At 39.6% G+C, this 9,251-nt stretch overlaps 1 protein-coding gene across 1 annotated transcript; it reads right to left on the reverse strand.

Moving 5' to 3' along the window:
• Positions 1-1,086: 1,086 nt before the first annotated feature.
• Positions 1,087-8,638, reverse strand: ero1a (endoplasmic reticulum oxidoreductase 1 alpha). Its single transcript, XM_070931177.1, has 15 exons — positions 8,567-8,638; positions 7,919-8,038; positions 7,731-7,814; positions 7,603-7,644; positions 6,738-6,814; positions 6,497-6,570; positions 5,487-5,607; positions 5,030-5,091; positions 4,853-4,879; positions 4,673-4,765; positions 3,265-3,511; positions 2,699-2,768; positions 1,987-2,073; positions 1,759-1,895; positions 1,087-1,291 (listed from the first exon to the last, which is right to left on the reverse strand). The coding sequence occupies exons 1-15, from the start codon at positions 8,636-8,638 to the stop codon at positions 1,231-1,233; spliced, it is 1,374 nt and encodes a 457-aa protein (XP_070787278.1). The 3' UTR covers positions 1,087-1,230.
• Between the last annotated feature and the right edge of the window lie 613 nt (positions 8,639-9,251).

The following is a 9,251-nucleotide window of genomic DNA, read 5'->3' on the forward strand; positions in this document are numbered from 1 at the left end:
CCAAAAATAGTACAGTTAACATTATTAGAGATTAATAGTTGATGTAAAAAGAAAATGAATTTTTATTTTGCAGGCCAATTTGTCTTATGCTTGTAAGATGAATCTGCTTGTAAATTGAAAAACCTTCAAACCAAACACAGTATAGTCAAAATTATATATATGTATTTATATATTATTTATTTATATATATATATTCAAAAATAAATGTATCTTACTAGCCAATTAATCTCATGCCTTCACTTTTAATTTCCAAATCCTCATGTTTTCTATGTTGTCACATTTATATCATTCACATTTCACCCTCATGCCACACTTTCTACTTTCCTTTCATTTCCTCATTATATAGTTTGGATTCATCAGACAGCCCAATGGCGACATTTGTCTCGTCTTGAAATTGGCCAGTTATCTGCAGCAAACCACAAAGTCATTAAGAAATTCAATGTGCATCATCAATGGTACACCCGTGTCAAAACTGTTTTATTGATTTTATCATTGTACATAAATGTTTTGTGATCTGTTCTGACGGATTTCTAAAATTTACCACCAGCACACAATCAAGTTTCAGTATTACTTATGATTAAAAAAAAAAAAAAACTATCTCGAATTAATGTCAACCAACAAGCTAAACGTGGGAGTGTGAGTTCTCGAGGTGTACTTGAAGGCACCATTAACCCAGACCTACTGACAGAACTGGGTTAATGTTCACACACACACACACACACACACAAACACAACGTATGATAATTATAAATCTTCATCAAAAATGTATTAATTTCATTCCCGCACTGTTTTTCATTAATTGAAGACTTCCCGAAGCAAATTACATTTTGCATTTATCATTAAAAATCAGTTTGCTTTACAAACAGCGCCACCCTCAGGACGCCAGCGTCATCACAACAACACAGTGGCAACTGGCCGCTGAACCGTAATATGTCTACATATATGAACATTATCTGAAATGTTTTAATTAGTCAGTTGTTTTCATATACAGACGCATGTTTGAACTCTTGTTCCTTCTTTGAATTCTCTAAAATATTACAGTTGGAGCAGTTTGCTCTCTTCAGTCTCTCCTAATAGCTGAGATCATTACAGTTTCACTCAACGACAGCCACATTAGTAATAAGAGGCACCTGGAAGATGGTTGAAATATTACCAGAAGTGACAAAACTTCAGATTTCATTTGAATTCAAGAAAAAGGACTTAGGTGAAGCCGGACTCGTCTCGACACCGTCACCGCTCCTCTGCGAGCAGCGATCTGAAGTTCTTCAGCTCTCTGATGCTGGTGGAAATCCTGCGGGACATTTCATGAAGAGACGGTTATCTCTGGAGGAGTTTACACATAACATGTGTTACACAAAGGAAACAGTTACAGAAATGTTATTTTGGCTCCAATCTTTTCTCACTGCCATTAACTAATGAAAAATTGCAGTTTTCATGTTGTGTCCTAGAGTATTTAGGTAAACTCTGGCTCTCTTTGATTAATGTTAATGTTAGATTAAGGTTTCACTTGCATGCTTAAAACTCAATCCTTCACACATCTAGTGACAGACATACGAGCATCTACAAGTAAAATCATCAAGAACACATTCACCTGAGAAACATCTACGTATTTATATTTAATTTGTATTTAAATACATGTAAGTGCTCCAGACTGGATATAGTCTGCTGCATGAGCAACAAACACAACCCTTTGTGTGTTTTCTCTGTTTGAGAGACAAATAATACGTATGATCACATGATGCAGACAGACTCTCTCACCGTCCAAAGGCATTGAGCAGCGAGACGATCTCCTGCCGGCTGAGCTGGAAACGGGGTCGCTGGATGCTGGACGCGGGCAGAGCTTCAATCTGTCGCTCTGAAAACAAAATCTTTAGTGATGTTCCTAATCCCTGAGTCTGATGTGGAGAGAGAGACAGAGATCAACACAAGGCAGCAAATCACAACGCAGACAATACACATAATGATGTAACTGTGACTATGACTCGCCTGCAGTTTCCCCCACAGTCGACATTTGAAGCAGCCCACACAGTCCATGATCCTGGAGATGTTGAGGAAGGCCAGTCTGATGTCCTCCTGACGTTTAACACAGCAGAAGAAAGCATGCATGTGTTAAAACTGATTTATAACAACAGAAAAAGAGGCTAACCCGGGCTTACTTCGTCCCTTTACTTTACCTTTCTTAATCATTAGTCATCTCTCCGTGTTGCAGTGCAGCTAAACTCAATGTCTTTTATAATTCACTGCAATTTCAGTCAATAATCCAATAAAAGTTTGAACAAAAATCTGTGAACTGAAGCAATCAAGACATTACATTTCTCTCAACTGCTTGATTATTGGTTTTCTAAAAGATAATTTTGGAATCGTTGGCTCCCAAACACTTTATTGATATGACTTCTGCAACTGGAGCCTTTGAAAAGAAAATCTGGTGGATATTTTATGCATTAAAAAGTCAGCATAAGTTGAGGAGGATTTTTAGCTTCAGCACAAACTTAAGAGGAGTTTTGTCTTGTTTAGTGAAAAAAGGCTAAAAGAAAAGTCTTAAACAGTCTTGTCATGTCCTCAAAGGCCTCATTAAATCTGGGAATTATCCTTGTTTGATAAATTCAGTTGTATTCCCTTTGAATAAGAAGTCATCAGTCTGTCTGTGACGATTTTATTTCTTATTTCAAAGGTTCTACAGTTTTAAATGGTTGCCGACCTTCAGTTTGGCTGCTTCCTTTTCATCCCCAGCAAACAGAGACGTCTCATTAAAGTGCAGAGGGAACGATCTGAAGAGTGTGGAGGGAAGTCACAAGAAAGGTTAGACAACAAATGTGAGAGCAGCACAAGAAACTGCACTAATGAGACTGATGTCACGGGATACAATCTAGGAGGTTGCTCCCACAACTAGCACTTTCATGAAATTAACTATTAAGCACACAAGATGTCACAGGAGACTACAGTGAAAATTATTTGCAAAAAAAGAGAAAAATAACAATTAACATTTATTAAACAGAGTTAATCTTATTTTCTTGCAGAAGTGATTTGTCTTTAGTGATATAAGTGAACAAAATTAACAAAAATAATAATAAACATACAAATGAATATATATATATTTCAAAACTGATGGTACAACATTGACAGGTAAATAACATTAAAGAGCAGAATGACTATAGGAGGGAGAACACGGACTAAAATAAACTGAAACTGACAGAAAAGGGACCATATTATATCCAGAGCGACTACCAGCCCTGCTCTGGGGTCAGTTTCAGGCCTCAGACTGACCTGGCCAGCTGCAGGATGTGCAGCAGCAGCTCTTTGTGCTTCTGGTCCTCCTCTGGTCTGCCGGTGTACAGCCGGAAGGACGGCTGCTGGAAGAACGGCAGAGCTTTGGCCAGCGCTCGCAGCTCTATCAGGTACAGGAAGTAGAGGTTGCGGAGCCTCTTGGGCCCCTCGCCGGCCGTCAGCTCCGAATCAAAACGCTGTCTGAACTCCGACACGTTGTGACCCCACTTCCTCTGAAACAAGCTGTCTGAAGGAGAGAAGGGGTTAACAGAGAGAGGGATGGTTAGGAGTCAACAACAACGCAGACTTTGCTTGTACAGGATCAAAACAGGATAGTTACTTGAAGGAAAGTTTGATATTTTTGCTGAGAGTTAGATGAGGGGATTCGTCCCACTCTCATATACTCATGTGCACTGTAGAAGAAGCTCCTGTCAGCAGCTGGCTAATTTAGCTTAGCACAAAGACTGGAAACAGTAGGAAACAGCTAGCCTGGCTCTGTACAAACATAGGAAAAACAGCCAACTCTAAAGTGCCCTAATTACAACGGTTTATCTTGTTTGTTTACTCTGTACAAAAGCTGAAGTGTAAAAACAACAATTCACGGTTTTATGAGGCGTCCTTAGTCAGGACCAGTTGCCAGGCAACCAGCAGAGAGTCCAGGAAATGACTGGTCCCGAAGCAAATAAGCGTATTTCCTAAAATGTCGAACTATTCCTTTAAAGAAGCAACAAACTTTGTTAAAAGAATAGTTGAACATTTTGGGAAATACACTGATTTGCTTACTTTCTGAGATTGAGATGAGAAAATCGAGCGGTGTCCGTCTTCTCATCGAACTCTCAGAAAGAAAGTGAAAAACATTGAACCATTTCAATGTTTTACAAACGTTTTATGATATATAAAAGTCTTATATTCTGTATCAGAAACCTGAAGAAAGTGCATTATCGTACTTGTACTGTTGCCACAGATCTACAAAAGGAAAACAGAGTGAAATTGATAAAGTAGAATAAAGTAGATAAACTAGGCAGAATGTCAATCGACCTCAACTGAGGACATAAATAAAGATAACCTTTATTTATCAGAAACAGGTCTTTTATGTGGTAGTTTTCTGATCTGCTCTCCTGCTTCCGGCAACTATTTTAAAGTAAAAGCCTCCCACTTGATTTTATTGTGAAATTTTCATTAAGAGCAGCAGCAAAGTAGAATCAATCTATCAGTCAGTAGGAAGAGTACTTCTGTAAATACGAAAAACAGAGTAGTAAGTATTGCATGACTGTGTGTTGTTGTACTGTTTGAATTAACTCTGTGAAAACGTGTATTGATGCTGAACTTTTCTTTCTAAAATAAATTCCGTCTCCACGTTCCAGCGAATAAACAACTGAATGAGGCTGAATGAGAATGAGTGCCTCACCATCCACGAGGTACCTGGCGCTCAGGTGTATGTTGATGCTGGAATGGAGGCCAGAGATGAGCCGGTAGAAAGCCCTCTTCTCCACACACTGACCTGAGAGACACAGACAGAGACAGCTGACAAAAAACACCTCAGCAGTCCGTCAGCTGTCAGTCATCTTCAGGTGAACGGTCAGCTTACCCTGCAGCCAGCTGTAGAAGGTCTTTGCTGTAAAAAATAAACACGATGTTGTTGTTGTTGTTGTTGTTGTTGTGAGACACACAGAAAGAGCTGACGGTTCAAATGAAGTGAATCCTGGTGCGATGTATATATATATATACACACTGTATACATGTATATATGTATATATGTATATACCTTCACTTCCTGAGCTGCTGTGAAACGAGTTGGGAATTAATGGTCGCTTGATAGTAAACGGCCTGTGAGGGCAAAGTAAAGGGAGAGCACTTTTAGAGTGATCAACAAACACAAGCACAAACACACACCCAGTGGTGGAAAGTAAGTAATTACAGCTTTTTAAGAGTAAAATTCAAGCACTTTACAAGCACTTTCAAGGTAACCAAACCAGAACTTTCCAGACTCTTGAAGCCTTTCTCATCACATCGAAGGTGTTACTATAAATGCTGAAAATAAAGTTTACAGAACTCCTTTATAACCACAGCAATCGACGTGTGGTGTCACTTTGTTTATTCTACCAGCTGTTCATGTCAACTGATTGTTTTGATCGTGATTATTTCACCGGGAGGCAACAAACAAATACGACGACGGGATCGTTTCATTTCACATATATACGTTTCACACTGTGAGTGTTTACTTGAAGCAGTTCTCCTCATAGATGCTGTTCCAGATCTGCCAGGCCTCTGGTCCTCTGTAGCCCGTGAAGCGCTCCGGGTTCAGCAGCAGGTCGACATGCTGGGAGTCTGGTGACTCCTCGTCTGGGAAACCACAAAGCAAAGTCTGAGCCGAAAAACAGAGAAAACTAAAAGAGGTGGAGGAATACGAGAAGCATGTGGACCAGCAGGTGAGTCGCCTGCTTTATTCAGAATAGAAGATTTACACACCAGCACACACCTTTTATTATATCATATAATATATAATAATATAACGTGTTATAATAATCCACCGAGGTTGAATAGTAACGGATGACTTGTAAAAGTACAAAGGAATTTGTTTCGTTTCATCATCTAAACAAACGTACATTCTTTGGTGTTGTGTGCTGGATGCTTTTCGTCATGTTCCCTAAAAATACTCGTTACATTATGTTCACAAGTATTTTTTACTCTCTCTGACACTTACGTGTCACTTATTCTTAACATTATGCTCCTTAAAATAAGCTGCATTTTATCTTCACATCTCATAAAAAAGTATGTATTCTTTCCATTTACATTTTTTTATGTATTTTATCATCATGTTCCCCAAAAATATTGCATATCATTATTTTTGTTCCCAAATAATTTGATATACTGCTACCTAAAGATGTTCCTTACATTATGTTCTCTAAATATTCTTGCCATTATGTTGTTTAAATTACACTTTTAATTATGTTTTAACAGTGTTCCCTAAAATATTGTACATTTTTAACATCACACTCTCTTCTAAATTATCTATTCTGTCCATTTCAGTCTTGTAGTTTCACCATCATGTTCCCTAAAGTAAAAAATGGAGGATTACATTTAGGAATACGTGCCATGTGTCTGTGTCATTTGTTCTTACCTGCACTTTTATAACTGCGATATGTCAAAGTGTGCTGAAGTGTTAGTCATCAAAATACATTAAAGTTTGTTTGTTTTCGCTCGTTCACTCAGCTGATGGATTGAATTTTACCGTCGTCCACGCAGAAGCGCTCTGCCTCGTCGTCGTGTTTGCTCCAGCTGAGCAGAGCCTCTCTGGTCTCGTCACTGGACATGAAAACAGAGTCTGTCAGCGGGCACTGAGTTCGTCCAGAGGTCAGAGGTCACACAGCTGAGTCAGAAAAGGCTCTGCGACGCTCTACGTGTTGCCGTCTTTCAGTATTAACGTGTGTGTGTTGTCTTTAATGTTTGCACAGTTTGATCGTATGACTCACCTTAAAGAAACATCTACAGCTCCGAGATGCTCCGCCTGCTCGCACTCAGCCTGCTGCTCGTTAGCGTCTGCTGAATACTGAACACACACACACACACACACACACACACACACACACAAACTTAAGGTATGTGTGTGCACGACAGCTATGTTTTGCTGCAGTTGATCCTAAACTGTTAAAAATCAGTATTTACTCTTGTTACCTGAAAGCTGCAGAGTGATGACAGAAAGAGTGTTTTCCTTTTTCTTCGATAGAATATAATTAAACTGATGATGTGATGTATTAATGTGGTGATTATGAGTCCTCACAGTGACTGGATGCACTTATATGTACTTTTTAACATGTCCCTGCATTAGCTAATTATTCAAACACAAATCTTGACATTGTTTCATAATCATAAAAATATCTTAAAGGACCTCAGATCCCTTATCTATAGCAATGAATAGGACATCCAATGTAATACCAAACTTTGCAATGCTGCCTTCAAATTATGCAATTTGTTATTTGTTCAACGTAATTCTATGAAAATATCTCCCATAAACTTTTGTTATCACCTCGTTTTTTATTATTATTATTATTATTTATTATCCCAACATGTCTTATAGTGCACCCAAAACTACATTTGTATTTTTATAATGCCAAAGATTATTACCTCCTCTTTTAAATCCCTAACGTTGGCATAGCAACTCCAAAATGTCCCCCAGCTCATGGTTTCAACATTTGGGGATTTACGGGGGGGGGGGGGGGGGGGGGCTATAAAAACATCGTTCTTCAAACACTTATTGTGATTTTAAAGGATGAAAGAGAGTCGACATCATCAGTTCTTTTGGGGGACCCCCTCAGGTGCCGGTCCTGACCGACTCACCTTGTTGTGGGGGGACGATCGGATCCCCTCCGGCACCTCGTTCTGTGAGCAGACAGAGTTTTAGTCAGCGTGGTGTGAATACAGGTGAGAGGTTTGTTTACAGCAGGTAGATGAGAGCAGGGACTCACAGGAGAGCAGGGCTTCACAGCACAGTCCCTCAGACCACAGTGACTGCTGGCCGTCCAGAAGGGACACGGCTTATTCAGGTTCACCTGCGGGGGGTCGAGTCCCAACACAAGTCCAGTCAACCTGTCTGCGTCTGTCTGTGTGTGTGTGTGTGTGTGTGTGTGTGTGTGTCATCAGTTCACTACTCTACCTTGTAGAACCTGAAGTATTCAGACTCCAGAAGAGTTTGAAGTTTGGGGAAAAGCCGGTCGTTGTTAAAACCATCGATGGTCTCCACATCACAAGTACAGTCGTCCAGGTCTCCTGAGACCTGAGTCAGACAGAAAACACACAAACAGCTGATCGTCTTCTGCACACTGAGTCAGGTCTGTTACACACCTGGTAGCACCTGAGTTTGTGTACGGTAAATTAGTAGTGTACTGAATTATTGGCAACTAAGTACTTTTACTTAATTCATCTGACAGCTGTAGTTACTAGTTACTTTTCTAATTAAGATTTTACATTATAAAACAACAGATGAAGGTTTGTGGAAGCGTGAGGAGAACTTAGAGAACATTAAAGTATCACAACCTTTATTCAGGCCAATAGATTTGGCATTTTACATGTTTATTTTCACCTGAGTCAAACAGAGTTCAACTAAAAGTTTCTCCTGAAGCCTTCACAGTCGGAATCCTCCAATATCACTACACCTGTTACACCTGTTACTCAATAAAGGCATTTATCATTTACTTCACCACATAGCACAAACTGCAGGCAGGACATTGAACATGCTGAATAAAAAGAAGGATGAGGTTTGTTAGTATTATATTGTCGGTGTCTTGTACAGTGAGCGACTCACCTGACAGAAGCACCTGCTGTCTGCAGATCCGGTCACCTGGAGGAGGAGGAGGAGGACGACCACCAGCTTCATACCGACCTCTACAGCTACACCACCCTCTGTATGTCTGTCAGAGGAAAGCTTCACCTCGGTGGTGACAGCAGAGGCTGGGTGGAGGCGCTGGAAGGCGGTGATGTGACGTGAAGTTATTGCTTCCTGATATTTTTTGCTTCCTGTCGTTTCCAGTCCGCTACGTGCGATACGTGACAGATGGATCCGCGGCTTGAATCTCACGCCGACCACTTCAGTGTGCTCACATCTGAACAGATGAGATGACCTGAGATCTGTTTTTAGGCTTTTAAACTGGAAATGTATTTTCTTCCTGTTCGCTCACAAAACAATCCGACAGAAACTTGCAGCGCGTCCAGAATACAGCCGGCAGTCTCCATTTATAGACTGCAATAGAATATAATTATAATAATAGAATATATACAATGAAAGAACACCCACAGATATTTATATAATTTGATATTATATATATGTTATACATTGAAACAAACAAATGTTTTCTTTAATTTTACGGCAGGATGATGTGAGTAATTTCACAAAATGTAAAAAAAAAAAAATTCTACAAACGTGCTGATAACCAGACTCAGTACAGTTTTCTCCTGTTTTATGATATTTAAATGTGCATGTGTTTATGGAC

This window comes from Enoplosus armatus, chromosome 1, assembly GCF_043641665.1.
Source record: "Enoplosus armatus isolate fEnoArm2 chromosome 1, fEnoArm2.hap1, whole genome shotgun sequence".
In the NCBI taxonomy this organism is placed as follows: domain Eukaryota; kingdom Metazoa; phylum Chordata; class Actinopteri; order Centrarchiformes; family Enoplosidae; genus Enoplosus; species Enoplosus armatus.